The sequence below is a fragment of the Myotis daubentonii genome, chromosome 16 (genome assembly GCF_963259705.1).
Source record: "Myotis daubentonii chromosome 16, mMyoDau2.1, whole genome shotgun sequence".
Taxonomy (NCBI): domain Eukaryota; kingdom Metazoa; phylum Chordata; class Mammalia; order Chiroptera; family Vespertilionidae; genus Myotis; species Myotis daubentonii.
The window spans coordinates 56,981,035-57,008,470 of record NC_081855.1 but is presented as its reverse complement, the minus strand read 5'-3'; the positions used below and the strand labels follow the sequence as shown (position 1 = coordinate 57,008,470).

The following is a 27,436-nucleotide window of genomic DNA, read 5'->3' as shown; positions in this document are numbered from 1 at the left end:
GCCTGGCTGCTGGGGGAGAGGCTCAGGCTCTGTCCGTGGTCCGCAGGTCGGCTGGATATTCACAGACCTCGTCTCCGAAGACACCCGCAAGGGCACCGTCCGATACAGTCGGAACAAGGTGAGGGGCTCTCGGCTGGGCGGCTGGTTCATAGGCGGCCGTGGGCGTTGGTTTTGCCCCAGTTCCCGACGAGCTGCCGTTCAGGCCGCAGTGTCCTGGGGCGTGGAGGCTACCACGACGTGCTCTCTCCTCAGGACACCTACTTCCTGAGCGCAGAGGAGTGCATCACCGCGGGGGACTTCCAGAACAAGCACCCCAACATGTGCCGGCTCTCCCCGGACGGGCACTTCGGGTCCAAGTTCGTTACTGCCGTGGCCACAGGTATCGTCAAGACCATTTCATTGTGAACGTCACTTGTTCACTTGTCGTCCTTCACTTAGTTTCCTGAGACGCGAAGTGACTGTGAAGCTCTGAGCTGAGGGAGACCCTCCCTCAGGCCACACGTCGTCCTCCTGGGACCTTGTCCTGATGGAGGCTGCGTGCTTGCTTTTGCAGCTACACAGAGACCCTCTCGACCTGAACCCCGTCATCAAAACGGGGGTGTCACCTGGCTGGTGTGGCTCAGTGGATGGAGCGTCGGCCCGCGGACTGAAGGGTCTCGGGTTCGATTCTGTCAAGGGCACGTACCTCAGTTGCAGGATCAATCCCTGGGTCCTGATCAGGGCCCGTCGGGGAGGCAACTAATTGATGTGTCTCTCTCACATCGAGGCCTCTCCCTCTCCCCTCCCCCCTCTTTCCCCCTCCCTTCAACTTTCTCTAAAAATCAATGGAAAAATATCGTTGGGTGAGGGTTAACAACAAAATGGCTTTTATCTGCCTGAGTGTGCGGGTCCATTCAAGGCCATTGGGCTGTGAACAGCTGTTGGTTGTGTGGGACTTGCCCGAACTCAGCGATGTCTGCTGTCTTTGAGGACATTTGGCTACAGCCGCTAACCCTTCCCCACTGCCGAGCAACCAGCAGCCTCCAGATTTTAAGACCCCTCCCCCCATCTGCTGTTCTCGGCAGGGAGTGACTCGGTGGCCAGAGGCATGTTTTCAGGATGACGGCTCCTCTTGGTCTCCCTGGCCCCCACCCCACTCAGCAGCTCTGACACTCGGCCTCAGCCGTCACTGTAACTGTCACTGGAGGTTTACGGGTGGGGATCGAGGGACATAAAGTGACGTGTGGAGGCCATGCAGGTGCAGGGAGAGCGGCGCCCTGGGCGGCCATGCTGCAGCGCCGCTGGCCAAGCAGGTCTTTCCGAGGCAGAGGCTGCGTGGGGCGACGCCGGTGCTCTCACCGCCATGGCTCTGGCCTGCTCCTCTCGCCCGCTCCCACCTCCTGCCTCCAGATGCATCCCCCTCGCTGGAACGAAAGCTTGCTGGCAGGCAGGCTCCAAACCGGTAGCCCAGGACTTGACTCTGAGCTGAGTTTGTGCGGATATTGGAGAATGTTTACTGTCTTGTTTCCCGGATTCTGAGAGAGGGTGCCCTGGGTGGGGCTGCTTGCGGTGCGGCTGTGGCCGCTCCATGCCCTGTGTTCAAGGCCTGGTGCTCAAGCCACTCGGAAAGATGCTGTTGGATGTTTTTGAAATCTTAGCTACAACAGGCTCCTGTTGGCTGCCTGCTCTGTCGGTCTAAAGAGGAGCAGGTGTGGGCTTGTCTGCATGTCCTGTGGATGCTCACGGAAGGTCTCTCTTGCAGGCGGTCCGGACAACCAGGTCCACTTTGAAGGGTACCAGGTGTCCAACCAGTGCATGGCGCTGGTGCGGGACGACTGCCTGCTGCCCTGCAAGGACGCGCCCGAGCTCGGCTACGTCAAGGAGTCCAGCAGTGAGCAGTACGTGCCTGATGTGTTTTATAAGGTAAACACTCGGTGGGCTTCCAGTGGACGGAGGCCGTGTGGACCCTGGCCTGCCGGGCCCGCCTGGTTCTGGTGCTTTCTGGCCACCGGGGCCAGTGGTCCGCTGCAGTGGTTCAGTCTCAGCTGTGGATGAAGGCGTTCCGGGGCTCGGTAGGGCCTGTAAATGGAAGTGGACGTGGCTTCGCTGGATCTGGCGTTTAGACACCAAATCAAACCGAGCAACACAACAAGCTCGGTCTCTAAAAACAAGGAGATGTGCGTGTCAGGGCCTCCCCAGGAGTAAAGACGGAGCTGAGGTCAGTGATGGGCTCTGCGGAAGCTGCCGAGGTTTCCGCTGACGCTTTAGACAAGTGACTGTCCCTTCTAAGTCTTGGTTTCTCGTGGAAGCTGTAAAAACTGTTCTTATTGAGAAGCGCTGTCCGCGTCGACCATGACGAGTCCTGTGCTTCCTGGTGGGACCAGAGACCCCATCTCATGCTCAGCTCGGACTTGTCCCTGGTCGTGACCGAGGTCCCTGCCTGCCCCCACTCCAGGCCGCCTAGGGCTCACCTGGCACCGCCTGCGGCCGCAGGACTTGGTCTTTCTCGGAGCACGGGGCCGCCTTTATGTCTGAAAGTACTTTGTCTTCATTGTTCAAGGCCGTTTCACTGGGTAGACAGGGCTGAAGGTTTGCGCCACAGTTACCTGACCCACAGGTTTCCCCAGGAGGTCGCTGTCACCCTCGCGGGTCCCTCTGTCCATAGCGCGGCTCTTCCCGCTGCTGAGCCGTCCTCCCGTGTCAGGGTTTTTGCGGTCTCATCGGGATGTGCCCGGGCCCTGGCACGCGTGTCCTGTCGCGTTTGTTGAGCTGCTCGGTCTGTGGGTGGATGGTGTCGTTTTGTGTTAATTTCTGCTGCTGCCCTAGCACGGCTGCAGCTGGGTGGTGGTGACACACAACACGTGTGACTCCCCTGACCGCTCCGTGCACCTGCTCCAGGCCATCCCGGCCACAGCCGTGCGGGTCTCACCTGTGTCAGGTTGGGAGCACTGGCTCCCGGTCCCCCCGGCGGCTCCCAGCCTGGCCCGCAGGAGCACCTGTCTCAGGCCAGCACGGCCTTGAGGGGCTCCTGTCGTTCCACTGGGCGTCCAGGTGACCCAGGTCATCTCCCGATCTGGAGGTCAGCCGGGTCGTAACCCTCGTTACACCTGCACAGCCCTGTCTTGTGGGCTTCTACATGGACGTAACTCCCACATGTTCTAAAGAACACCTTCTAAGAGCAAGTTTCCAAACCGCTGCTGTTGGAAGCTGGTACACTTCTGTATCGAGCACCTTTGCTGTTTCTGCCCCTTAATTCACACGAGGGTCCTGTTGGGGTTTCCAGGACCGCACCCCGTACCCCCCACCCCCCGCCCGTCCTCGTGCGGCCAGGCTTCCGGGGCAGCACCAGAGCCCACGCCCTTGTCCTGTTTCACCGTCCAGGACGTGCTTTCGGGATCTCGGCGTTACCCGGCGGTGGCTGTGGGTGGTGTTTCACTCTGCCAGGTGGGCAGTGTGCTTTCCCGGGTCGCGCTCTGTGCCGCTGGCATGTGCCGCAGGCCTGTGCTCCTGCCTTGGTCTCATGCTGTTTCCGTGGGTTGTTAGCTGCGTGTTTGTAGCCCCGGAGGGTGGAGACTGAAGGCGGGCGGAGAAGCCACTGTCCTGGGGCGCTGGGTCAGGTTTAACGCATGCTTGTGAACGGCCGTGCTGCAGCGTTGGTCTGAGGAGCCCTGGTGAGAACTTCTTCCCGCTGCAGCCTGTGAGGTCGCAGGTGAAGCTGCTCACGCCGTGTGCTGCCTCTTGGCTGTTCTTAGGGAAAAGCAGTGCCTTCAGGGTTTCACCCGCCTTTTCCAGAGCAGGTGGTGCCCGATGGGTGGGGTTTGCTGCTGTCCCAGCACCAGGCCCGGCGCCCTAAACGCTCATGCAGGCAGGGGCCCTGGGCTCCTCCGCTGGGTCCAGATGTGGCCGTGGCGGGGAGGGAGGCAGGAGGAACCACGATCTTTGACTTAGTGTCTTGCTCAGGAGGAGCTAAAACTGCTGACACTTTGGCAGCTGCCTAACGTAGAACAAAGGCGTCTCCTCCAGCTCCTGCACTGGCATTGCTGACGCTTGGGGAAGTGATTGCCTGTGAGACGGTGGGGCGGGGGGACCTTGCCTGCTCTTCCCCCAGGGAGGAGGGGCCTGCAGCACCTCTGTCTTCTGGGGGAGCAGAGAGGTGAGGTTGGGTAGTGGAATTTGAGAGAGAACAGCTAGAGAGAGCGGCTTTAACAAGAGCCCCGGGAGGGGTCACCGCGAGCAGGTGCTGCGACTGCTTCTGCGGTCGGAGCTTCGTTCAGTGTGAAGATGAGTTCCGAGGGGCGCGTTACGTGCGAGTCCTGCAGGTGAGGCTGTGGGCGAGCGTGCCTTGTTGGAAGCGGTGGTTGGATTGGATTTGACTCCTGCCTCCTGGTCTCCTCCATCGAGAAACTGCCGCTTCCGGGCCCGGGCCCCAGCAGGCTCCCTCCTCTGGCTGCCGGTGGACGCCGAGGCAACCAGCGCAGGGCACTTCCTCCTCCCCTCCAGGCCGAGGAGCAGTCATTCGGCTTCACGGGCTGCAGACAGACAGACAGACAGCTGTGTGTGGTCTCTAGGAAGGTGTCCTCTGACGGGGGTCGATGCTCCGTGGAGGTAGCTGGTTAGGTGGAGCTCAGGGGGACAAGTGCTTGTTGGCAGCTCTGTCGGTTGTGAAGAGAGAAGGTGAGGAAGGTGTGGATACAGGCGAGATGAGCTGCAGCAGGAATTTCAGTTTCTGAACAAAAGGAGCGAGGCCGGAGGGGGCAGCGGGCTTGGTCTGACCGAGGGCTCTGCGTCCTGGGAGATTGGCCGTGCTCGCACCCAGGTGGGTCCAAGAGCGTTCAGACAGAGAGACTTTTACGTAAGCCCCCGTCGTTGGAAGCACAGTGTCTAACTGCTCCAACTCCGTGAGTGACTACACAATGCGAGTGGTGCCCCTCAATCTCTCATGAGAAGCCTCGGTCTCAGGAGTTCATTTTCAAAGCCGTTTGAACACAGCACGTTTGACATAAATCAGGTTTAATTGTCATTTTATGATTAATGACCATATGCTGGCCGTTTCCCCCATAATTAAACTTTATGTTCCGCATCTGACAAAGCAAAACTGTGTGGACTCTGACAGATTGGCGGGGGGTTTCCGTGTCTGTGTCCTTGTGTGCATGTGGCTCATGTGCGCATTTTCTTAGAGACGTGTAAGTATTCAGTTCTGTCAAGTGGGGTTTCTGAGGTGTGAGAGCGTGGAGGTGGAGCACTCAGCCCCACGTGGGAGCTTGTGGGGGTGAGGCAGCGTGGGGGCGGGGCCCCGGGGAGTCCTTCTGCCCGGCGAGTTCCCGTGGAGGCGGCACACGGGCCCTGCAGGAAAAGGCTCACTTTCCTTCCTGCTTTTCACACACCTCAGCAAGAACTGTCACCATTGACCAGGGGAGACGGCTCGCGAGGGGAGAAAGGTCGCCGGTCAGCAAACACTCACCGTTGTTTCCGTTTCAGGACACAGACAAGTTTGGCAACGAGATCACCCAGCTGGCCCGCCCGCTGCCCGTAGAGTATCTGATCATCGATGTAAGTGCGCCCGGTCCCGGAGCGCGCCGGAGCCAGGGCTGCGGGGGGAAGGCGCTGGCGCAGGCCAAGGCCCTGGAGGGCTCCTGGCTCCCTGAGGAGCCCTCAATTTTAAGGGCTTTTTCTTTTAGTTTTTTCCCCTTAAAAACAATTAGGTGTTAACTTCTCCCAAACTGAAGTGCAACAAAGGACCACCAACCAGTCCACGTGTGGCGGGTGCAGGTGCTGCCCTGGTCACAGCTGCTGCCACGGCCGGTCCTCAGGGACCAGCCGTCATGGCCTCCAGTGGGGGGCAGTGGGGTTTCCTGGGTGGAGCTCCAGGAGCCGAGAGGACGCCTGCTCCCGGGCATCTGCCCAGGGTCTCAGCTCTGCTCTGGCCTCAGGCTCTGGTCACAGATGAGGCCACAGACCAAGGTGGTGACTGACCTGACGATAGCCCGACAGCAGCAGGCAGTACTCTGACTGCTGGGACCCGTGGGGCTGTGCTGGGCTTGGGATGGCATGTGAGGCAGGCCTGGCGTTGGAGGGCGGGCCCAGGAGCTCACCCGTCGGTGCTGCATCCAGTCGACAGCTCCCAAGAACATAGCGATTACTCAGGCCGCAGGCATCTGGGTTCAGACCACCTGGGTGTGACGCAGAGGCAGACAGATCGCGGAGACACTCTCAGGCGGAGTCGGCACTGTGAAGCAGCTTCCTAAGGTCCCCTCCAGAGGCTGCCCGCCCGCCCGCCCTGAGTTCTTGCCTCGCGCATGGTTCCGGTTGTCTTTGGTAGAGGAGGGAGCACGGTCCCTGTGACACCCCAGTTCCTGTGGAAGAAGTTCCCGGGCCGCAGGGGCCAGACAAGTACTCGGCTCCTCGCCCCCCAGGTGCAGGCCTGACGAGGGCCCTCTGGTGTCTGAAACCTTGTGACTGGGCCGATGTTTCAGGCTCCTGTGGAGGTTGTCGGAGGGGCCCACGCATCGGCCAGTCGGCCCCGAGAAGGGCCGGGAGGGAGAGGGTTGAAGCAGAGGACCCGGTGCCTGGGGCCTGTGCCCGCCCCCCGGGCACCCTGATTAGTCCTGGGCTCTCCAGGGCAAGTGCACGTCAAACAAGCACTTCCCTTCGCTCCACTCTCACTAGCAGGTGCTCTGCTTCCCAAAGGGAGGGACCGAGCTGTCCACCGGCTTTGTCTCAGCAGCATGGGCTGCCCTGCCATTGTCTTTCGAACTGTGACAGCCGCTAAAACTGAGTCCCGTGTATGTGTGTGGCCATCCTGAGGGCTTGACGTGTCTGCGCATTTAATCCTCTGAGCAGCCTTAGGTGCAGGCGCCGGGTCAGCCTCATTTTACAGATGAGCAGAGAGGCTGAGGTTGTGTGGCCCACAAGCCACACCCCTGGGACGGGCCAGTGGCTCGGGTCCACACCCTCCGCCGTGACCCGCCCGTCTGGTCAGCGAGGCACAGCACAGCCCATTGCTGCCCGCTCCTGACCTTTTAGAAACAGCCCAGAAGAGCTGCCCTGAGCCTGGCCCACAGGCTGCTGCCGCTGGTGCTGGACTGCGGAGGGAACGCTGTGGCCACCGGAAGGGACAGGCAGGCATGGCCACATGGCTCCCGTGGGCACCACTGCCGGGTTTCATGTGCCCTCATCATCACCAGAGCACGTCTGAGCCGAACGAGGGCGTGGCTCCCTTTGGACACAGGCTCTTGACTCCAGCTGTTCTGGGGGGACAACAGGGAGCTGTGCCCCATCTCAGGCCCCGATTCCCTTCCCGCCCTGACTCTGGAGCAGCCCATGGACTTCAGGGCTCGCGCGGCTCTCCGACCCTCGGGCTGCTCTGCAGGGCCCTCAGACGCAGAGATGGAACAGAGTCTGCTCCTGAGGTGCCTCCTCGGCCTCCGGGCTGTGCCCGTGGTTCACCCTTGAGGTCGTCCAGGGCCACGGAGAGCAGCAGGGGGGCGGGAGGCTCGTCGGATGGAAGCCGCCCCCGGCTGACCCAGGGGGGCTGCGTTGTTGTATCCGAGGCGGCAGACAGCAGCTGCCTGGGGGCGGGGCCGTCTTGGAAGCTCCTGGGAACGGTTCTCAGCGCGCTTCCCAGGGTCAGGTTCGGAGTTCTGCTCAGAGTGGCCCAGTGGTGCCCGTCCTTGTGGGCAGGGAGGCCTCTGGCTCTGTGAGTGCTTGAGGCTCGGGCTGCTTTGTCCGGAGGGCCGCCCACACCCTGTTCACACAGTTCACTGACGTGGGTTTGTCTTTCTGTTCCTTAGATCACGACAACTTTCCCCAAGGATCCAGTTTATACTTTTTCTATTTCACAAAATCCATTTCCTATTGAAAACCGGGACGTGTTAGGGGAAACACAGGTAAGCTCTTGGCTTTAGAAACCGAATCTGAAGTATCTGCTGCCCGTGTGTGTAGGGCCAGGGTCCTGGTCTGGCAGTGGACAGGCAGGGGGAGAGGGATGTCTGTCGGCCCGGAAGCCCTCAGGAGGCCTCAGGAGGGAGGGCGTCCGGGCCGGAACGATGCATGTTCCTGTCTCCCCTCCGCCCTCCGGTCCAGGACTTCCACAGTTTGGCCACCTACCTGTCACAGAATACCTCCGCCATGTTCTTGGACACCATCTCGGATTTCCACCTCCTGCTCTTCCTGGTCACCAATGAAGTCATGCCTCTGCAGGTGGGGAGCGAGTGTGCCGTGAGCCGGGGGCTGGGCACAGGGCACCCTCTTCCTCTACCTTTGGAGAAGGCGGGCCAGTCCCCTGCGCCCTGTGCTTGTTGATGGAGAGGTGACTCGCCCTCGGCGTCTGCCTACAGAGGCGTCTAGGTGGGGCCAGACTGCTTGGTGTGAGCGAACCACAAGGGACGGAGGGCGGTTAGCTCGGTCCCCGGCTGAGCCCTGTCCTGGCAGCTCCAGAACCACAGCTGCTCCTTCCCTGTCTTCCCTCCTGAGCCAGCTGCTCTGGCTGTCGGGCACCCAGGCCCCGCGCAGCTGCAGTTGGCGCCTGTGGGACATGGAGGGAGGAGAGGGCGAGTGCCCGGCGCAGGCGCTCTCAGCCGGGCGGGCCCTGGGTGCGGGCAGCGTCCCGCCAGGAGCCCCCGTGGCACTGGGTGTGGGTGGCCTTTCTGCCCAAGGCCCCAGGAAGCACGAGAGAAGGGGCGGTTTCTCCAGCCTCTGATGCTGACTCAGCGCGTCCCCCCAGGAAACGGATGCAACGGAGGGGCCCCCCAAGGAGCCCAGGCTTTTCTGTCGGCTGGCCTGTGGCTGCTCTTGTATTTTACTGGCTTTGTCTGCCATTTCACACCAGGCACCGAGACACCAGAGAGGTGCAGCTCCGGGCCCAGGATCAGCTGCCGCCGTCCGGTGGGAGGGGTGGTGCAGGGCCGGGCCGGGCCCTCCCCATCAGGGCTCCTGCGGGGCAGCAGGGACCGTCTGCGTCACTGCCAGGCATCACTTTCTGCAGGGACTGCGCCCCGCTCTCTCCTATAAAGCAGTTTAATTCTCTGCCCTTTGGCCCTGGGGGCCTGGGCTGTGGTGTGTATTGGAAGGCGGGTTGAGAAGGTAAGGGACCTGAGGGGGGGGGGACGCAGGACCTTGACTCCTGCCCGTCCACCTCAGCCCAGGAGCCTGTCATCTGGGTGCTGACAGATGGCTCAGTGGCAGCACGGCGCATGGGAGGAATGTAAGTGCTGGCTCAGTTTGGCACTTATGCCTACACGGGAGTGTGTGGCAGTGCGTTTCAAAGTGACGGCCTGTGAGGGTTCTGCATCCCCTCCCAAGTGTGTGATGCTGGGGGAGAAGCCGACAGGAGCCGTCCACCGCAGGCCGCGCATGGACCCTCCTGTTGGCTTTGCAGGACAGCATCAGCTTGCTGCTGGAGGCCGTGCGGACCCGGAACGAGGAGCTCGCCCAGACCTGGAAGAAGTCGGAGCAGTGGGCCACCATTGAGCAGCTCTGCAGTAAGTGCTCCCTCTCTTCATCCCAGGACACCCCTCGGGCTGTGAGTGCGCGTGGTGAGCTGCTCAGCTTTCCAGGCTCCGGAGCAGCTGCTCGGGGTCCACGTGGACTCCGATGGGCAGTGAGGTCGAGCTTAGCCGGTGAAACGTCCTCCCTGTGAGAATGACAAACCGCTTCTCCCCTCTGCAGGCACTGTTGGGGTGCAGCTTCCGGGCCTCCAGGAGTATGGAGCCGTCGGGGGCTCCTCGCATGCCGCCGCGGCCGCCATGTGGGCCTGTGAGCACTGCACCTTCATGAACCAGCCGGGCACCGGCCACTGCGAGATGTGCAGCCTCCCCAGGACCTAGGGCTTCGGCCCAGCGGGCAGGACTGGGGCCCCGCCCGCTCTGAAGCTGGACGTGGAGACGGCCACTCTTCATGGAGGGCGGGGGGCTGCCCCGGGGTCTCCCCCATGAAGCCTCTTGGCACCAGCTTTCCTGGAAGATGGAGCCCCTCCCAGCAGAGGGGCAGGTGCCGCGGACGCCTCTCGGTGGGAGGACTGGCGCCCCGACAGCGCCGCCTGCAGGGGAGGGCGTGCTTGCTGCCAGCCTCCCCCGTCCTCTCTGGATGCTGTTTGCTCTTGCCCCCCGGTCGTGGCTGGGCTCTTGCTGGCCTCTGTAGCCTGTTCTCTGGGCAGACCCTGCTGTGGGGGCCTCTTCTCCCCCGCCCGGGAGCCATTGTCTGGTGGAAACGCAAGTGGCCACGGGCTCGCGGCCTCCCTTCTGCTTGGTCCGCAGGTCACTTTGCTGCCCACCCCTTCTCCCGCTCTCACCCGACCTCCAGGTGGGACTTAAAGTTGGCATTGGTCGTAATAACAGTTATCAGTAATTCCTGCCCAGAAGACGTTTATTTATTTTTTTAAAGATAAAAACTGCATAAAAGGGGAGTGAGAGAGACTAGTTTCCACTTCCTTCCCTCCAGGGAGTCCCTGTGGGAGTGTGCAGGGTGGTGAGTGCGGACGGGGACCCACAGTCAGTTCTCCTTGGAAGTAAACCTCAGTGCCTGAGACTTCTGCTGGGTGCCCGGCTGCGGCAGTGGAGACCCGGCCCTCTGAGCAGGGGCACAGCCGGGCATCAGTGAGACAGCTGACTAGGTTGCCTAGGACTGGAAGCTCTGGTCCCCTTTGCCCCCATGCAGTTCCTTCCTGGGCCCTCGCCCGGCTCTGGCCTCTGACACAGTGATGTGGCCATTGAGACAGGCCTGGGGGAGGGAGGGGCCTGGCCTGTTGTGAAACCACGTGGGTCTGCCAAGGTCACTGGAAGGCTGCCGGTGGTGCGAGGTCTGGCCATCCCACGTGTGCTGTGGGGTCCCCGCACATCCTCTGGCTGGGCTGTGGCCGGGCCCTGCCCAGGATCCTGCGGGCACTGATGCCTCCTTGCCTTAATAAGAGCTGCTGACTGAGCTGCTCTGCACCCACTGGGGAGGCCAGCCCAGGCACAGCTGCTTAGGAACCCCACATCTGCCCTGGGGGGCCGGCCTGGGGGCCCTCCCCACCTCCCAGTGCAAGGAAGGCGCTCGATGTTGGCTGCGGGGGGAACAGCCCTGTCTGGCACCTCCAGGTGCACCGCACAGACTCGTCTGCTCATCGGCGGGGGCTGATCAGGGGTCCGGCCGGGGCAGAGGGCTGGTCCGGGGGCAGGAGGGGCAGAGTAGCCGCCCAGAGCACAGCCACCTGCACAGACCGTCGGTCGCCCTCCCAGCAGCCCTGGCCTGTGGTCCCTGCGGCCAGATGGAGGCTGCAGGTGGGCCTGTGCCCACCCGCGCTCAGACCTCTCCGCCTGCCCAGCTAGCTTCTCACCAGCATTCTCACTCAGTCTGGCATCGGAATCCACTTGTTCTGTGTCTTTTAGCGAAAGAAAAAGCGTTGTGATTCTCTGCTTCTGGTTTTGAGTCGCTCTTTGTTCAGTAATGCACTTTCTTTTATTGTCCAAAGAGTCAGAGCTCAGGCAGCTCAGCCACCTCCTCCTGCATAGGGAGGGCCCAGCCCCCTGCATCCACCTGCCTTCGCGTGAGCACAACCCTCTCTGCTACCAGGCCCCACAGCGGAGGGTGACGGAGTGAACTCGGCTGGCTGCCGGCCCGCCTCCCCCTCGGTGCTCCCACAGCCCTGCAGCGCGCTTTCCCTGTCCGCAGGGCCAGTTCACAAGCCGTGTCAGGTGGGCACCACTGGAGGGTAGCGACCCCTGCCCCGCCAGGCTCCAGGGCTCTGCTCCCAGCAGGTGGGAGGTGGGGGAGGAAGGGGGGAGCCTGGCCTCCCTGGGTGCCCTTCCTGACCGTCACCCAGGTGTCACTCCTGGGCCTGCGTGCTGGGACAGGTGCGTGTGGCCAGGCAGCAGGTGAAGGGGGCAGCCTAGGAGCCCCTCAGCTGCAGGGAACAAGGCCAGAGGGACACGCTGCTGGCCTGAGCGACCTGCCCTCTGGGTTCGGTGGCAGCCTTCGTGCACCACACACTCGGTGACTGCTCCCGGGACAGGCACATAGACACCAGGCCCCTTGCTGAGACAGGCTATCACCAGCATGGCTCGCACCAGCTCCCACGCCCAGGTGTGGCCGCTGTGCTGGCCGAGGGCACCTGAGGCTGCTGAGCTTGGTTCTGGAAGGGGGAAGGTTCTCGGACCTCCCCCAGGTGATCCAGCAGGTGGAGTGCACTACTTGGCAACAATCTCAGGGCCGCCCTCCTATCCTGCACGTGCACCCCATCATGGCTGTGCTGCCTCTGAGCAGCGCCTGGCACAGCCTGAAGTCCCCGCCCCCCCGCGTCTGGGGCCATGATCTGTCCTTAGGAAGGTGACACTGCCTCCAGATTTGGCACAGACCAATGGCTGCCAGGCTTCCGGCCGGGAGCAGGGAGGCCCCTCTGTCCCCCTCGGCTCTGAGCCGACCATAGCCCTTTGCTCGTGCCCGACCTCCACGATCAGCACTCCAGGCCCCCTTGGCGCTTGGACGGGCAGGTGATGCTCATCAGTCCGCACGTCACAGGTGCAGCCAGCCTGGGCTCGGGGCCAGGAGCCTGCTAGCTGAGCAGAAGGTAGTGGGCCGGGGGCCGCCCACTTAACAGTGTGGGAAAACTTGCAAGTTTGCTGAGCAGGGCAGCTCACAACACGTGTGTGAGTGTGTGTGTGTGTGAGGGGGGGTGGGTGTTTAGAGTGGGACGTGGCTAGAAAGGAGCATGGCACAATGGGAAGGTCTTCCTTGTGCCTGGTGGCCGCCTCCCAGCATCCAGCATAGAAGGGGGCAAGCACTGCCAATGCCACGCTCCCACTGTCCACCCAGCACCAGAGAGGAGGGCAGTGGCTGGCTGCTGCCCGGGGTTGAGTGCCCGCCTCCACCTCAAGGGCAGTGAGAACGTTTGCTGCTGCTGGTTCTGTTTTGGCAGGATCACCAGCCTCCCTGGTGCCAGCTTAACTCCAAGCCAGAGAACACTTGGCAGCTGGGCCCCTTCAGCATGCCATGCCTGCCATGGCCCCCACATGCCTCTCATGGGTGGCCTTGGAGACTGTCCCATTGGCTTTTTAAAAAATATATAGTTTTATTTCAGAGAGAGAGGGGGAGAGGGATAGAAACATCAATCATGAGAGAGAATGATGGATTGGATGCCTCCTGCACGCCCCACACTGGGGATCGAGCCCACAACCTGGGCCTGTGCCCTGACCGGGGATCCCACTGTGACCTCCTGGTTTATAGGTCAACACTCAACCACTGAGCCAGGCTGGCTGGGCCCACTGGCTTAGAGGAGAGGGGTGTGGCCTGCAGGCACCTTCAGGGGTGCTCCGGTCTCCACTTCTCCCCAGCCCTGGAGGATGAGGGCAGCCCTGTGGGGGCAGAGCTGCCTGCCCTCCCTCCACTCACCCCCGGGATGATGGCTGGTGACCCCCCTCATTTTCTCTACCGCCCTGCCCCCAGCCCAGAATTCCTCTGGCTTACCCCACTCTCCATGCAAACCAACACACGGAGGGGGCACGTGTGTCCACGTCTGGCTCAGCAGGTCAGAGGGATGGGACCCACCCCTAAGCCCAGGGCCTCTGCCTGTGGAAGCAACAGGAGCGGGCACGGCCCGCCCGCTCCCGCCCCGCAGCATCCAGGCGCTCCCCAAACCCCAGCAAATGGCTGGAGGAGTGGAGCCCGGGAGGGCGCTGGCCTGGCTCCAGGGCGCGCGAGGGGGGCGGGCTTGGTGCCAGACCGCGTGGCCCTGCGCGGGCGACGGGGGTGCGGCGGGCCCGCAGGGCACCCCAAGAAGCGCCTCGGGCTGCGCAGAGGACCGGCGGGGCGGGCGAGGACAGGCCGCGGGGTTTCCCGCGTTTGCCAAGCTGCTCGGTGTCCCCTGGACCCGGCCCCGCCCCTGTATTTGGCCACGCCCCCGGCCCGCTTGGCCACGCCCCCGCCGCGCCGTTTTACGGCGGAGGCCGCGCCGAAACGTGGGCGGCCGTACAGCGCCCCCGCCGCCTCCTCCGCCGGCCTCCCCCGCGCTCCCGCGCCTCCCGGGCGGCGGGCCGCACTATGGCCGGCCTGGCGCCGCGCGTGCACTACCTGGCGGGCTTCAGCTGCCCGGCCGGGGGCCTGACGGCGGGCGGGCCCCGCGTGCTGCACCTCGGCGCGGAGGTCTTCCTGGCCGCCGGGAGGGAGCTGGTCTATGTCTACGACCGGGAGGCGCGGCGGCTGACCGTGAGCCGCGGGGGCGGGGTCCCGGGTCGGCGGGGGCGGGGGCTGGGGGGCGGGGTCCCGGGTCGGCGGGGGGCGCGCCCGAGGAGCTGGTTCGGAGCTGGAGCCTCCGCCCTCCCGCCCCGCCGGCCAGGCGGTGTACAGGTTCCCGGCGCAGGTGTGGCACCTGGAGGCGCTGGCCCGTCGCCGGGCGCTCCTCGTCCTGTGCGCGCGGAGGGGCATCTATTGCTTGTCTCTGGACCAGGCCCGCAGGTAAGGAGGGGTCGCTGTGGCAGGTTGCCATGGAGACAGCACGTGCATCTCGGCGGTGACACTTGCCTGTGCTCCCCAAGGTCTGTGAGCCAGAGTGATGGGGACGACGAGGACAGCGAGGCCGCCTCCCCCGTGACCCCCGTGGACCCGGACACCTGTGTGCTCCCCGACGCCACGCTGTGCGCGTTCACGGTGCTGGGCGACCTGCTCATCGCGCTGGCGCAGGGCCCCGCCCAGTGGAAGGTGCAGCTGTTTGAGTGTCCGAGTCCGGGGTCGGACCCCGGGCCCAGAGGCCAGATCGGGGAGGTGGAGCTGTCTACCCACACGCCCCCAGCGGGGAGCCCGGGGAAATCCCAAGCCCCCTGCTTCCGCCCGGTGCTGTGCTGTGTGTCCCTACCCAGCTCCAGGGCTCGGCACAGCCCCCCACAGGGCCCCAGGGCCTTCACGCTGGAGGGGCCCCTCTTCGGGCTCCTCTTTGGAGCCGACGCCGCCCTCCTGGAATCGCCCGTGATCCTCTGTGGTCTCCCCGACGGCCAGCTCTGCTCTGTGGTCCTGAAGACCCTGGTCACCTCCCGGTCGGCCCCTGGGGACCCCAAGGCCCTTGTCAGGATCCTCCATCACCTGGAAGAGCCCGTCACCTTCATCGGGGCCTTGAGGACGGAGCCCTCGGCTGAGGGCCCAGAGGACGCGGACTTGGACTGCCTGGTGGCGCTCGGTCACCACGGCCGGACCCTGGCCATCAAGGCCAGCTGGGACGAGGCAGGGAGTCTGGTGCCAGAGCTGCGCGAGTACTGCCTGCCGGGGCCCGTGCTCTGCGCAGCCTGCAGCGGGGACAGCCACGTCTACCACAGCACCCCCTCCGGCCTCTGCGTGGTGGACCTGGCTCGAGGGGGCCCCCCCGAGGACCCCGTGCAGTCTGACGGCCCGGGAGGCCTGCCCCCTCTGCTGTGTCCCACCAGCCTGGGTGTCTGTAGCGTCGTCACCCTCTCGGTGTCGTCTAGGTCGCCTGCAGGTATGAGCGCCGTGGAAACCCGAACACCGGAGCCTGGGGGACGGGCCACCCGTGGCAGGCTTCTCCCCGGGAGCCGGCCCTCCCCTCCCTGCCCGTCCCCGGCTGCTGGGACCCTGCAGGCGGCTCCTCCTGCCAGGCAGCCTCGTGGAGAGGGTCCTTTCTCGGCGTCAGAGGCTGCCCGTGCGTCCGGGGTTAGGAGTGGGAGGTGCCGCCCTGCCTGGAGGGGTCTGCACCTCCTGACCAGGTCCTGCCTCGCGGGCAGTCGGGGGCGAGTTGGCCTTGACGTTTCTCCTCTGCTCACCGAGCGGCCGCCGGCGAGCCTGCTCTGCACGGGTTCTGTCCCGTGTTGGGGGACAGCAGTCTGCCCGGGGCGTGTTCCTGTTTGGTGGCCCACGTGTCGGCCTGATCCCTGCCACGCAGCGTTCTAACGTGAAAGAGACGCTTTGATGGGGAAAGGCCCCTGTCCACGCGGGGAAAGCGGGCCACAGGGAGCCCCACAGACATGGTGACCAGGAGGGTCCTGGTTTGGCCCCGTGTAGTCCGGTCCACATGCCCTGTGCAGCCGCGCTGCCACCTCCGCGGTGCCGCCCTCCCTCCTGGGGCGGGCCCTGTGCAATGTGTGCACGTGAACACGGGCAGCCCCGTCAGGCCCTGGCGCGTGCCCGGCTCTCCAGTCGTTCTGGGTCCTCATTTGGTGCTGGCTTCCTGCCGGCGCTTGTCTGGGATCTGGGGGAGCTGCCTCAGCAGCCGCCCTCTCCTGCTGACTGAGCCCGGCCCGTGTCCATCTGCAGGGGGCACCGAGCTCCTGGCCCTGTCGGCCAAAGGCCGCCTGATGACCTGCTGCCTGGACCTGAGCCGTGAGCCCGCTCGGCCCACCCGGGTGACCGCGGCGGACACGGGCCGGAAGATCAAGGACCTGCTCTGTGGGATCGGCACCGTCTCCGAGAGGTGAGCAGAGGCTGTGTCCGCGGGAGGCGGCCTGGTGTGGCCAGTGGTCCCAGCGAGAGCCCCAGATGTAGAGCTACCTGAAAAGGGGGCTTCCTCCCCCACCGTGTTCTCAGACTGCCCCCTCTTCCCTGGAGGGGATGTGGGAGACCCCTCCACTCCGTGCTCAGTGAGGCCACCAGCAGCCTTTCCTCTGGCCGAGCCCTCCCCTGCCCTCCTGTGCCCCCCGGCACGTCCCTAGGCTGCGGGCCCTTGTGCACCAGGGCCCGTCCACAGTGCTGGGCCTCCCTAGGGGGGCGGCAGGCTCCCTGGCCCGGTGGGCAAGGCCCGGACGACGGGACGGCGTGGGCGGGACAAGCAAGCTGCTCCCTGAGGAGGCGGGGGCTCTGCGATGGGTTGTCGGAACAGAGTCCTGGTCCCTTCTGACCCCGCACCCCGCTCCCCGCCCCTCCCTGGTGCCCGTCGGCCCTCCCCAGAGTGTCTTCCCTGAAGAAGGCCGTGGACCAGCGCAACAGGGCCCTGACGTGCCTGAACGAGGCCATGAACGTGAGCTGTGCCCTGCTGGCCAGCCGGGAGGGCGCCCGGCCCGTCTCCTGCACCACGACCACGGCCTGGAGCCGCCGGGAGCTGCAGGACGTGCTGACCGCCACCTGCCTGCTGGAGAACAGCAGCGGCTTCCGCCTGGACCGCGGCTGGGCCTTGTGCGTCCAGGTGCTGCCCGGCTCCCACGCCTCGGACTCGGGCTCGGCCGTGACCTACACCGTCCCCGTCGACCCGCTGGGCCCCGGCGATCGGCGGGAGGTGACGCTGCTCCTGGGCCCCGGGGCGGACGGCGCGCTAGACCTGCCCGTGACCGTGTCCTGTGCGCTCTTCCTCAGCCTCAGAGAGGTCGTGGGCGGGGCCCTGGCCCCCACGGACCCTTTCAAGGACCCCTCCTTGGACGGGTGCCCCCCCGACGTCCTGCCGGAGCAGGGGGGTATCTGCCTGCCCCTGAGCGAGCACACGGTGGACATGCTGCAGGGCCTGCGCTTCCCGGGCCTGGCTGCGCCCCCCGTGCAGGCCCCCGCGCCCTGCCACCCTCCCGACGACCCCGTGGGCACCTTCCTGGAAACCTGCTGGCGGCCGGGCAGCGAGCCAGTGCGACCCGAGTCCCTGCGCGCCAAGTACCTGCCGCCGTCCGTGGCCGCCATCCGGGCGTCGGCAGAGCTGCTCAGAGCGGCCCTGGGGGACAGCTACTCAGGTTGGTGGCGCTGGGGACTTGGCTCTGGCCTCGGGGCCCCGTGGACACACAGGCTGTGGACGTGGGCTCCTCACTGCCCCAGGGCACGTCCACACTCACGGCCGGCACCTCTGTCCCTCAGGCGTGTCCCTGTGCTGTGCCACCCTGCAGTGGCTGCTGGCCCAGAACGCCGCTGTGGACGCTGTGCGGGCCCAAGCCCTGACCTCTGTCCAGGCCGTGGCCCCGGACGGCACCGAGATCCGCCTCATCGTCCACGAGGCAAGCAGAGCCGGCCCTCCTGTCTCCGGGGAAGCCGCCTCGCTGGGTGCCCTGGTGGCCTGGGTTGTCCCGTGTGGGCCGCGCGGGTGTCAGGCAAGGCCACGGCCACCACCTCGTTCTAGCGAGTGCCCCAGGAGCAGGTTCTTCCCCAGCGGGGAGCAGGCGCTGTTGGTCGCTGGCCGGTTCTTGGGGGGAGTTGCCGGTGGGCAGAGACCAGCTTTGCCCAGGAGGGTGGGGGCCAGCCGGCCTGGAGCTGGCACGAGGCCTCTCCTGTGCTGCAGGTGGCAGTGGCCGACCTGTGCCCGGCGGGGCCCGTCCAGGCCGTGGAGATCCAGGTGGAGAGCTCGTCGCTGGCCAACATGTGCAGGGCCCATCACGCTGTCGTCGGGCGCATGCAGGTGCGTCCGCTCTGGGGGGCGCGCCCGGGGTCTGGGGCTCCCTGATGGGGTGGCAGCCCAGTCCCACCTCCTCTCTGCCTCCAAGCGCATGTGTCTTGCAGGTGAGCCGGGGGTGTGGGGGGCCTGCTGCTGACCCTCCGGCGGCCCCTGGTGGCCACCCAGGACCCGCCTGGCCAGGAGGTTAAGGGGAGACGCCCCTCTTACCACCTGTGAGGCAGCGGGTTTCTTTCCTGCCCGTGTCCCCCAGAGGATGGTGGTGGAGCAGGCCGCCCGGGGCTCCAGCCCCCCCGACCTCCGCGTGCAGTATCTCCACCAGATCCAGGCCAACCATGAGGTGAGCCCCGGTCCAGCCCCAGAGGACTCTGGGCAGGCGAGTGTGTGACCTGCAGGGCCTCTCAGCCCTCAGCACCCGCAGAGGCAGAGTGGGCTCGGGCCTCCTGCCCTGCCCGGCTCCGACCTGTGGGCCAGGACCCTCCTGTCACCTGGGGGCTGGTCCCCCTCCAGCCCAGCTGTGCCCTCCTGTCTTGAGGCAGCTTGTCCCACACTTAGAGGCCACAGAGGAGTTTTCCTGGGCTGCCCCCCACGTCTCCAGTGGGGTTTGTGGGTGACCGGGGGGCGGGCAGGCAGGAGCGTGGGGGCCTAGCTGTTGTCACTCACCACCCCCCCCCCCCCATTGCAGACACTGCTGCGGGAGGTGCAGGCCCTGCGGGACCGGCTGTGCACAGAGGACGAGGCCAGCTCCCAGGCCACGGCCGAGCGTCTCCTGCAGGTGTACCAGCAGCTCCGCAGCCCCCGCCTCCTCCTGCTGTGAGAGGTGGGCCCCGCCCCGCCCCTCCCACCCACAAAGGCTGCTTCCAGCTCCTGAGCTGGCGCAGGTGCCGGCTGCGTGTGGCTGTGGAGGGCCAGGGCGGACTTGGCTGCCGACAGCAGGGCGCAGACACCTGCCCGATGGCCACCTGGCCTCTGGACGTGCTTGGAGAAGGGGTCAAAGAGCGCCTTCTCAGGGTAGCCGAGCTGGACGCTTGCCCTGCCCCTGCTGGCCGCCCCCCCCCCCGCCCCCCCCAGCCTGGCCCGTCCTGTCCTGGGTTCAGGGCCTCGGCCCATCCATCCTCTCCCTCCACAGCTGCCGTGGGCTCGCCCTCAGCCTTTTCTGCTGGCAGCCTCCCCAGACGCGGGGGCTGGGTCAGCGCCGTCCCCTCCACTCACGTCCAGCGCAGGACGAGGGCCGGCCCAGCGCAGGAGCGGCGTTGCCTGGGCGGCTATCGGAGGCCACAGAGCTGGCTCGGGACTGCCTGGCTGTCGCTGTTCCCGGGGGCACTGCCCGTCCACCTGCCTCGTCGCCCACCCGGGAGCCTTGGCCCTGCTCCGGCACCGCTGGAGTCCCCGGGGGCTCCCTGTGACCAAAGCACAAAGACTGGGGGTGCTCCTAAGTGGCCAGTCGCCTGGACACCCGTCACCCGGCGCCCGTGGCTGGGGCCGCCCAGTGCCCTGCTCTGTACTCCCGGGCTGTGGGGGTCCCGGCCGGTGCGGGCATGCTCCGTGGGGAGGTGACTCCTGGGCTGTGGGGGGGCTGGCCGGTGCGGGCATGCTCCGTGGGGAGGTGACTCCAGATGTCACTTGGTGCTTCTCTGTGGGGCCAAGGGCCCCGCTGCTGCCACAACACGCCTTCCTGTGAGCCCTCGACTCCGCCCCTTTGTTACCCCCCCCCCCACGTTGGGTGGGGCTCTGACCCGGGTCCTGGCACCCCTCCTCCCGCACCCGGTGAGCCCGGCCCTGGCCTCTTTGTGCCCTGGGGTTGAGGTCAAGCTACACGTGGGATAAAGGGGAGAAAACACGTCTGAGAAGAGGCAGGACACTCGGGACAAATGGGCACAAGCCACAGGGTGGGCTCAGCCCGGCTGTGACGTGTGAGCTCGTGAACATGACCTGCGGTCAGGACCACCCGGAAAGGTGCAGGCGCAGGCGCAGGGTGGGTGCGGCCGCACAGCCAGGAAGCGTGACGCTGCTCAGGAGCCACCTGCACCGAGCCCTCCCCGGCCTGGGCCACTGTGGCCTCCACTCGGAGTGGCTGTGAGGCCCTGCGCTAGCCACAACGGTGATGTCCTGCCTGCAGCTCCTGCCCCAGCCCTCGCGTCTCCACCCCGTCCCAGCCTCCTTCCAGGGGAGCCAGGCTGGGGGACCCCCCTCTACGAGTGTCCGTGGCCGAGGCAGGTGGCACAGGGATCCCAGGCCTAGCGCCACCTTCCCAGCCTCCTCCCAGCACCACCAGGGGGCAGCACAGGCTGCAGCTGGGCACAGTCTGTCCCTCCCTCAGTTAACGGGCCTAACGGGAAGTGGGCCAGAGGGTCCTTGGGTAGGGCCTGGGGGTGACATAGCAGGTCCTCTGTCCCAGGACTCCTCCCAGCCCGCCCTGCCCTTCCCTTCTCCCTGGCCATGTGTCTGACTTCCCGGCACCCACTCTGCACCCGTGCCCCAGGGGAAGGGCAGCAAGAGCATCTGTCCGGTGAAGACACCTGTCTGGGGTCTCGTCCTCCCTCTGGGCTCTGGGCCTTGGCTCAGGCTGCCCCCCAACCTCCCATCGCCCATCCTCAAGGTCCTGACCAACCCCAGGGGCAAGCCTCCCACCTGCACCCACCTCCGAAGTCCCAGGTCACCCAGGCAAAGGCTGGGGGGGCGGGGTGTCCTTGTGAGCTGGGGGCCCTGGGCGGCAGCTGCTGTGGGGGGGGCACACAGGTGGGCGTGGGTCACCCACCTGGGCCACCGGGCAGCCAGGTGCGGGGCGAGGCAGGTGGGGGTTTCTGCACAGGTGGGATGGGCTTGGCCCCAGAGCCCCTTTCCTGGGTTGGGGGTGACTGGGTGGCAATGAGGGAGCTTCCGGAACTGAGCGAGGGTGGGTGTCACTTGTCCATCAGATGTTTCCAGGATCCCCAAGACCCTGCGCAGCCTGGGCGCAGTGATGCTGGAGACACACTCACCCCCGACCCCTCACTGGCCTGCCTGTCGGGGCCTCCCAGCGGCCTCAGACCCGAGGGCGTCGTCTTCCCCGGGTTTGGGGACAAGAGGAGACCCCGGGCTGTGGTTGTGCAGGATGGGGTGGGTGCCGGCTGGACCCTTATCCTGGACGGAGGAGGCCCAGACCCTGCAATCCGGAGAGGGGTGGAGAGGGCAACCAGGAGGGCGGGGCCCAGGGCAGACCCTCCCGCCCATCCACGCCGCTGCCTCGAGCCACCAGCCTCTGGACAGACGGTTTAATGGGGACACGGGCGTGCTCAGCACCCCCAGAGCTCAGTACTCCCAGGGCTCAGTACTCCCAGAGTGCGAACCCCGCAGGCGCGTCCGCGTCCGCGCGCAGCAGCCCCGAGGCGCCGCCGCGCAGGTACTTGCCGCTCCGGGCGCGGATGGCCAGGCGGCCGCGCTCGCGGAGCTCGAAGAGGAAGTCCTCGGGCCGCTCGCCGTCGCTGCACACGCTGCCGTGGCTGCCGGTGCGCCAGAACCCGCCGCGGCCTGCGGGCGAGCGCGCGTGGGCGGGGCGCTCCAGGGCCGCGCGCCCCCACGCCCCTCGGGCTCCCCTGGCTCCGGCCTCGCGCCCCCGCCCGCCCGCCCGGGCCCACACCTCGGATCTGGTAGGCGCCGTCGCTGAAGCTCAGGTGGAAGACGTCGTAGACGGAGCGGTTGGTGTCCAGCTGGTTGGAGCCGCGCCGGTGGCACACGAAGCCGTCCAGGCCGCGCAGCACCAGGATGGGCCGGTTGATGAGCTTGAGGACGAACTCCTCGTCCTGGCCTGCGGGGAGCCGTCCCGTCCTGGCCTGGCCGCTCGGGTGGAAGGGCTCCCCCAGCAGACCTGCTGTCCCACGTGCCCTGGCGAGGGGCCTGCGCCCTGGGCTTCCCACAGGTGCCATGATGTGGGCCAGCAGGGGTGGCAGGTGCCAGGGACAGCGCCTGCCCTCGGGGAGGGGAGGCGGGCTCATGGTGGACACAGGGCCCCTGGGCAGGCGTCGTCCCGGGCAGAGGGCCCAGCCCAGCATCCGAGCAGGGGGGAGCGCTCACCCACGAAGTCGCTGATGGCCGCCAGCTGTCCGTTCTTCTTCATGCACACGTAGCGCCCATTGCTGGCCTTGAGGGCCACCCGCCGGCCCCGCCACTCCACCTCGAACATGGTGCTGGCCGAACTGAGGGCCAGGACACGGGGCTCAGGGCCAGGGCTCCCAGCCCCCTCAAGTCCAGCACCGCGCCCCAGGGGGAGGGACAGGCACTTGTCTTCCACTGATATGCCCACCCCATGCCATTAAGAGCTGTCCCCCACCCCAGTAGGCATTTCTCCCTGGCTGGGCTGCTACAATATCCTGGTGATGGAGGAAGTGGTGGTGGAGGTGGTGGTGATGGAGGTGGAGGAGGAAGTGGGGGAAGTGGTGGTGGAGGTGGAGGAGATGGAAGTGAAGGTGGTGGTGGACGTGGGGATGGTGCCCTCACACTTGCGTGGCTGTGGCCTGGATGCCCCCGTGGGTGACCAGGGTCCAGTAGCCTCCGGTGCTGGAGTAGAAGGTGCACTTCTTTGTCTCCCGGTCAATTTGCATCAGGAAGGTCTCGTGGTCCAGCTCTTCGTCTTGGTTGGCTGAGACGTTGACCCCTGCAGGGAGGAGATGGGAAGCCCCTCACGCCTCTCCCTGGGCGGGTGGGGAGCAGACGTGGGGAAGCATGCTCCTGGGGCAACCCCGAAGCCAGAGCGGCTCATCGAGAACCTGAGAGGGTTTAGAAGGCACCTCTCCAGGGTCTGGGAGCTATGCCCCAGGGCCACATGGGAGGTGGAGCCCACACACCTCTGACCACAGCCCAGGAGCCAGGCCCTGGCTAGTCAGCAGGTAATCTGCGTCCCCCTCAGCCTCTATTTACATCCCGGCCCTAAGCTGCTATGTGGGCCCGTGAGGTCCCTGCCCTTCCCAGTGCCACAGCCAAAGCCTGGGGTTCCCTGGGCAGCGGCTGAACCTGTGTCACCTCCCCAGCCTCCCACTCACATGTGGGGTCTCCCAGGGGCCCCAGGGGAGGGCAAGGCTACCCACAGCACTGCCTGGGGTTCAGATCAAGGGTGGCCAGTGAATGAAAATGGTCCGTACAGCCCACTCCTCACCACCATCATCCTCACCATCTCCAAACCAACACCACTGCCAACCTCATCAACACCATCACCACCAACCCCACCACCATCAACACCATCATCACTATTAACACCACCACCATCAACGCCATCATCACTATTAACACCACCACCATCAACGCCATCATCACTATTAACACCACCACCACCAGAATTGCTGGTAGGACCCCCAGCACCATCTCTGTCACTTCGGCCCCCTCACCACCAGTGCGGCCACCTCGTCTCCCACGCCCCACGAGGCTGCTCACACTGGACACGCGCAGGCGCTGTGCCCACCATCTCCTTTGACCCAGAAGCAGCTTTTTCGCATTCTAACCTGCATTTCGCTGACAAACCAAGCACCTGGGCCTGGGCCTGGCCCGGGCCGGATGCCGGCGTAGCTGGACCACAGGCCTGTGGTGGGCGGGACAGGGCAGTGGACCCCCCGCTGGAGCCAGGACCAGTGCTAGGGTGTTTGTGGGATCCCCCCCCCACTGGATGGGCTGAGGGCCCTGACTACAGGCAGGGCCCCTATAACCAGAGTGGGCACCCTCCCCGGCACTCATGCTGGGCCTCTGCCCTCTGGACGGGGTGGCATTGTGCCAGGTCAAGGTGTGTCGGCCACTCCTGGGTGCACAGAGCCAGGAGCCCAACCCAGGGGGGCAGCTGAGACCGCTGGCCCGGGGCCCGGCCGCACCAACCAGGCAGACAGTGCCTTCCCCCGACGAGCACAGGCCGGGAGGGGCCATCTGCTCCCTGCGTCCCCCAGACGGGAAGGACCCCAGGCTCCCTCCCCTCCCCACTCCTGGGGCTGGACAAGGACCCCGGGTCAGCCCCACGGGGGCATGGGAACCGCTGCTCTGCCTCACTCAGGTCCTGCTGGCTCCCTGCCCTGGCCGCGGCCCCTCCCCAGCCTCCTTTAAAGTTCAGAAAGTGGGGTGGTGAGTGGGCAGGGGGCCTTGCCCACCCCCGCTGGGCACTGCCATGTGGCTCTCAGCAGCTGCCCAGCTGTCTTGAGACAGAGCCCCTTGCTTGGTTTTTAAATATATATTTTCTATATTTTTATTGATTCAGAGAGGAAGGGAGAGGGAGAGAGAGAAACATCCATGATGAGAGAATCATGGACCGGCTGCCTCCTGCACGCCCGCCCCCCACTGGGGATGGAGCCCACACCCCGGGCCTGTGCCCTGACCGGGAATCGAACCCTGACCTCCTGGTTCATAGGTGGACGCTCAGCCCCTGAGCCACGCTGACCCTGCCAGAGCCCCTTCCTTCTGACCCCAAAGCCAGCGGCCCTCCACGGGGACCCACACGTGGCCCACAGCCCGTGCACCACCACACACGTGTTCACCACCAGACACGAGCGCCCCCCCCCCCCCCGTGTGACCCTCTCGCGGAGGCGCCTCACCTTGCCGCACCGACACGTAGCGGCGGTTGGCAGCCACCAGCACCACCTGCGGGTGACTCTCCTCCAGGTCGAACAGCTCGTCCTTGCCCGGCCGCGTGTTGCGCCCGGCCCTGAGCATGCCCGTGGGCCCCACGGGCGCCAGGTAGCGGCCGTCGCAGTCCTTGAAGGCCAGCTTGCCCGCCTTGAACTCCAGCGTGTAGCGGGCGCGGGCCTCGGGCTCCCAGACCAGGCGGCCGTCGCTGCGCAGGTAGCGGCTGTCACAGGCCCGGAGGCAGTACCGCCGGTTCTGGAAGATGAGGGTGACGAGCGCGTCCACGCCCCACGGCGTGTTGCTGTCGGCCGCCATCTCGTCCTCCTGCGGGCACAGGTGCACGTAGCGCCGCCGGCTCACGCTCAGCAGGTGGGCCTGGGGGTGGATGGCCAGGTGCACGGTCCAGAGCTCGGCCGGGGAGACGGCGGTGGCGAAGCAGGACAGCCGGTCCTCGGTGCCGCCGAAGAAGCGGCCGTGCGGCTCCGACCGCAGCGCCCAGCGCCCGTCGGGCTGCGGCAGGACCAGGAAGCGGCAGTCGCGGCCCGGCCGCTCCGCTTCGCAGGCCACGCGCCCGTCCTCCCCGGCCGACAGGTAGCGGCCCAGGTGGCTGCTGCGGAACAGCACCGCGGGGCCCTGGCCGGGGTCCGGCTCCAGCACCCAGATCTGCTTCCGCTTGAGGCTGGGCGCCGAGGCGTTGACCTTGAAGCCGAAGCTCTCGGCTGTCAGGTAGCGGTCGGTGTCGTTGACGAGGCCAAACTGGATCTTCAGCACCTGGCGGAGGCCGTCGGTGAGCATCTCGGACGGGGGGCAGCGGCCAGGAGCCTGGGCGGCGCGCTCTGCGCTCACGAACCCCGACGGCCCCCCGGTGCCCGGCGCGGCTGGGCTGGCCCGTGGCCCTCAGGCCCTGCCAGCGTCATGGACCCTGGTGCTGCCTCTGACCAGTGGCCGTGGGCCCGGGCAGCTCTTACATGGCCAGCGGGCAGCAGAGGGCGGGTGGGAGGCGGATCAGAGCTGGGCCGGCTTAGGGACAGCGGCTGCCTGTCGCTGCCCCAGCTTGGATTTCAGCCACTCCCGGGCTGCACGGGCTGGAGCGGGGCCCCGGGCCTGGGGGTGCCCCCGCCGAAGCCCTGACCACCTACGTGCCCCCCTCTTCTCGGGGCTGCTGGGGCCCAGGCTCGGGTCCTGTGTCCCGCCTCGTGGCCTCTCCCCTCCCGGCCCCACCCCGGGCCCCAGACCCCCAGCACGGCCTCGCCGCCCAGCACAGCCCGTTCCCTGCGTAGAAAAGGCCGCGGGTGGAAAACGGCGCAGTGGCAACCCGATCAGAGCCGCCACCCTCGCCGCCGCCAGCGCCCGCAGATCCAGTTACCGCTTCTCTGATTCCCACCGCCAGGAGCCCAAGGCCCCCGCTCGGCGGCCTGCGTCGGTCAGGTGCCCCGGGGCCGCCCCTCAGCCGGGCCTGCAGCCTGCGGCCTGGGCCTGGGCCTGGTGCTTCCCGAGGGGGGCCGGCTGGAGAGTGGCAGGCGCCCGTCCTGGCACCGGAGGCACCCAGACCCGAGGCAGCTGCTCACTGTCCCAGGGGCCCCAGGCGATGGCAGCTGTGATGGAGGCAGCGACACCTGCTAGAGGCTGCACAGGGGAGGGGACACGGGAGGCGGCAGCGGGGACCCAGCTGACTCTGCGCCCCGAGCCCTCCAGGGGCCCCGGGCTCCCCCTCGTCCCGCCTCCGTCGGAAGCTCTGCTCAGGCCAGCCTTGCTGGGGCGGCCTTGGGGCCCCCGAGCTGCCATCCAGGCAGCCAGAGAAGCTGGCCTGACTGTGGGGTCTCCCTGGGCCCGGTGCAGGGGGCCATATCGGGATGAGCCACAAGAGGGCACCCCACACCCGGCACCTCTCAGTCCCAGTGGTGGGGGCGTCCCCTGCACCCCTCCCTGTGGAACCCCGGGGCGTCCTGGGGGGCCTGCAGGGCCTGCACGCCCGGGCCGCCGTGCCTGTCTGTCTCCTGCACCTGCCTCGGGGGCTGGGCGCCAAGGAGGGAAACCAGAGCTGCCGGCCTGGGCCTGGGCCAGCGCGCCCTCTTCCCCTTCCCAGCGTGTGACCCTCAGGCTCCCTAGGACCCGCCCGGACCAGGGGCACTTCCAGCCACGGCTCCGGAGTCTCGCTCCACCTCGGGCCTGAGGCCTGCACCCCTCCCCAGGCCATGACGGGCCCCCTGGCAGGGGTCCAGCGGATTGAAATGGACTTGGGCTGAGCATGTGTGAGCCCAGGGGGGCGGGCAGGTGGCACAGGGGGGCACCGTCAGGAATGGACCAGGGTCAGGAGTCCTCCCTCCATCTCCCAGCTCTGGCAGCCATCGTGCCTGGCACAGGCAGACTGAGGAGCAGACCAGGGACCCAGCCAGGCCTCGTGCAGAGCGAGGGCCCTGGACCACGGGGCTGTCCGGACCCCAGGCTGTGCGCGGGGCCCGCGGGGTAGCGGTGCCCACGGCTCCTCCTCGCACCCTGACCCCCGCCAGGCGCGGGAGGGGCACCCGAGAGCGGGAGGCTCATTAGCGTGACTGGCGCTGGCAGGTGCCGAGGCAGCAGGTGTTTGGGAGGGAGCGGCCGCCAGGC

The 27,436-nt window shown here is 66.4% G+C and overlaps 3 protein-coding genes across 5 annotated transcripts in view; 2 read left to right on the top strand and 1 right to left on the bottom strand.

Annotated features, from left to right (window-relative positions):
* NPLOC4 (NPL4 homolog, ubiquitin recognition factor) overlaps positions 1–10,328 on the top strand; it is a 29,363-nt gene extending 19,035 nt beyond the window's left edge. Inside the window, exons 10-17 of the mRNA XM_059671519.1 lie at positions 47–118; positions 253–379; positions 1,742–1,902; positions 5,458–5,529; positions 7,770–7,865; positions 8,062–8,178; positions 9,356–9,458; positions 9,646–10,328. Of these exons, the coding sequence (XP_059527502.1) occupies positions 47–118; positions 253–379; positions 1,742–1,902; positions 5,458–5,529; positions 7,770–7,865; positions 8,062–8,178; positions 9,356–9,458; positions 9,646–9,803 (906 nt within the window). The 3' untranslated portion in view covers positions 9,804–10,328. The remainder of the gene's footprint in view (positions 1–46; positions 119–252; positions 380–1,741; positions 1,903–5,457; positions 5,530–7,769; positions 7,866–8,061; positions 8,179–9,355; positions 9,459–9,645) is intronic.
* Positions 10,329–13,684: 3,356 nt separating this feature from the next.
* Positions 13,685–19,934, top strand: FAAP100 (FA core complex associated protein 100). Of its 2 annotated transcripts, none has more exons than XM_059671517.1 (9): positions 13,685–14,157; positions 14,288–14,406; positions 14,487–15,418; positions 16,210–16,366; positions 16,840–17,603; positions 17,725–18,259; positions 18,507–18,593; positions 18,939–19,073; positions 19,383–19,934. In XM_059671517.1, the coding sequence occupies exons 1-9, from the start codon at positions 13,993–13,995 to the stop codon at positions 19,657–19,659; spliced, it is 3,171 nt and encodes a 1,056-aa protein (XP_059527500.1). In that variant the 5' UTR covers positions 13,685–13,992; the 3' UTR covers positions 19,660–19,934. The 2 variants fall into 2 exon arrangements, with proteins under 2 accessions (XP_059527500.1, XP_059527501.1); XM_059671518.1 differs by lacking the exon at positions 19,383–19,934 and having other exon boundaries at positions 13,687–14,157; positions 17,725–17,861; positions 18,143–18,259; positions 18,939–19,070.
* A 1,495-nt stretch (positions 19,935–21,429) lies between these two features.
* Positions 21,430–26,329, bottom strand: FSCN2 (fascin actin-bundling protein 2, retinal). Of its 2 annotated transcripts, none has more exons than XM_059671515.1 (5): positions 24,799–26,329; positions 22,730–22,886; positions 22,273–22,428; positions 21,873–22,072; positions 21,430–21,763 (listed from the first exon to the last, which is right to left on the bottom strand). In XM_059671515.1, the coding sequence occupies exons 1-5, from the start codon at positions 25,622–25,624 to the stop codon at positions 21,561–21,563; spliced, it is 1,542 nt and encodes a 513-aa protein (XP_059527498.1). In that variant the 5' UTR covers positions 25,625–26,329; the 3' UTR covers positions 21,430–21,560. The 2 variants fall into 2 exon arrangements, with proteins under 2 accessions (XP_059527498.1, XP_059527497.1); XM_059671514.1 differs by having other exon boundaries at positions 21,873–22,040; positions 22,307–22,428; positions 24,799–26,328.
* Positions 26,330–27,436: the final 1,107 nt, after the last annotated feature.

What these genes read in the sequence shown, in the direction of transcription:
- FAAP100 (XM_059671517.1), top strand. Translation starts at nt 13,993, where the DNA reads ATGGCCGGCCTGGCGCCGCGCGTGCACTACCTGGCGGGCTTCAGCTGC. An exon ending in TCTCTGGACCAGGCCCGCAG is followed by an intron (nt 14,407 to 14,486) that starts GTAAGGAGGGGT and finishes GTGCTCCCCAAG; the next exon opens with GTCTGTGAGCCAGAGTGATG. An exon ending in GTCGTCTAGGTCGCCTGCAG is followed by an intron (nt 15,419 to 16,209) that starts GTATGAGCGCCG and finishes GTCCATCTGCAG; the next exon opens with GGGGCACCGAGCTCCTGGCC.
- FSCN2 (XM_059671515.1), bottom strand. Translation starts at nt 25,624, where the DNA reads ATGCTCACCGACGGCCTCCGCCAGGTGCTGAAGATCCAGTTTGGCCTC. An exon ending in CAGGCCACAGCCACGCAAGT is followed by an intron (nt 22,429 to 22,729) that starts GTGAGGGCACCA and finishes CCTGGCCCTCAG; the next exon opens with TTCGGCCAGCACCATGTTCG. An exon ending in CGGCGCCTACCAGATCCGAG is followed by an intron (nt 21,764 to 21,872) that starts GTGTGGGCCCGG and finishes GCTCGCCCGCAG; the next exon opens with GCCGCGGCGGGTTCTGGCGC.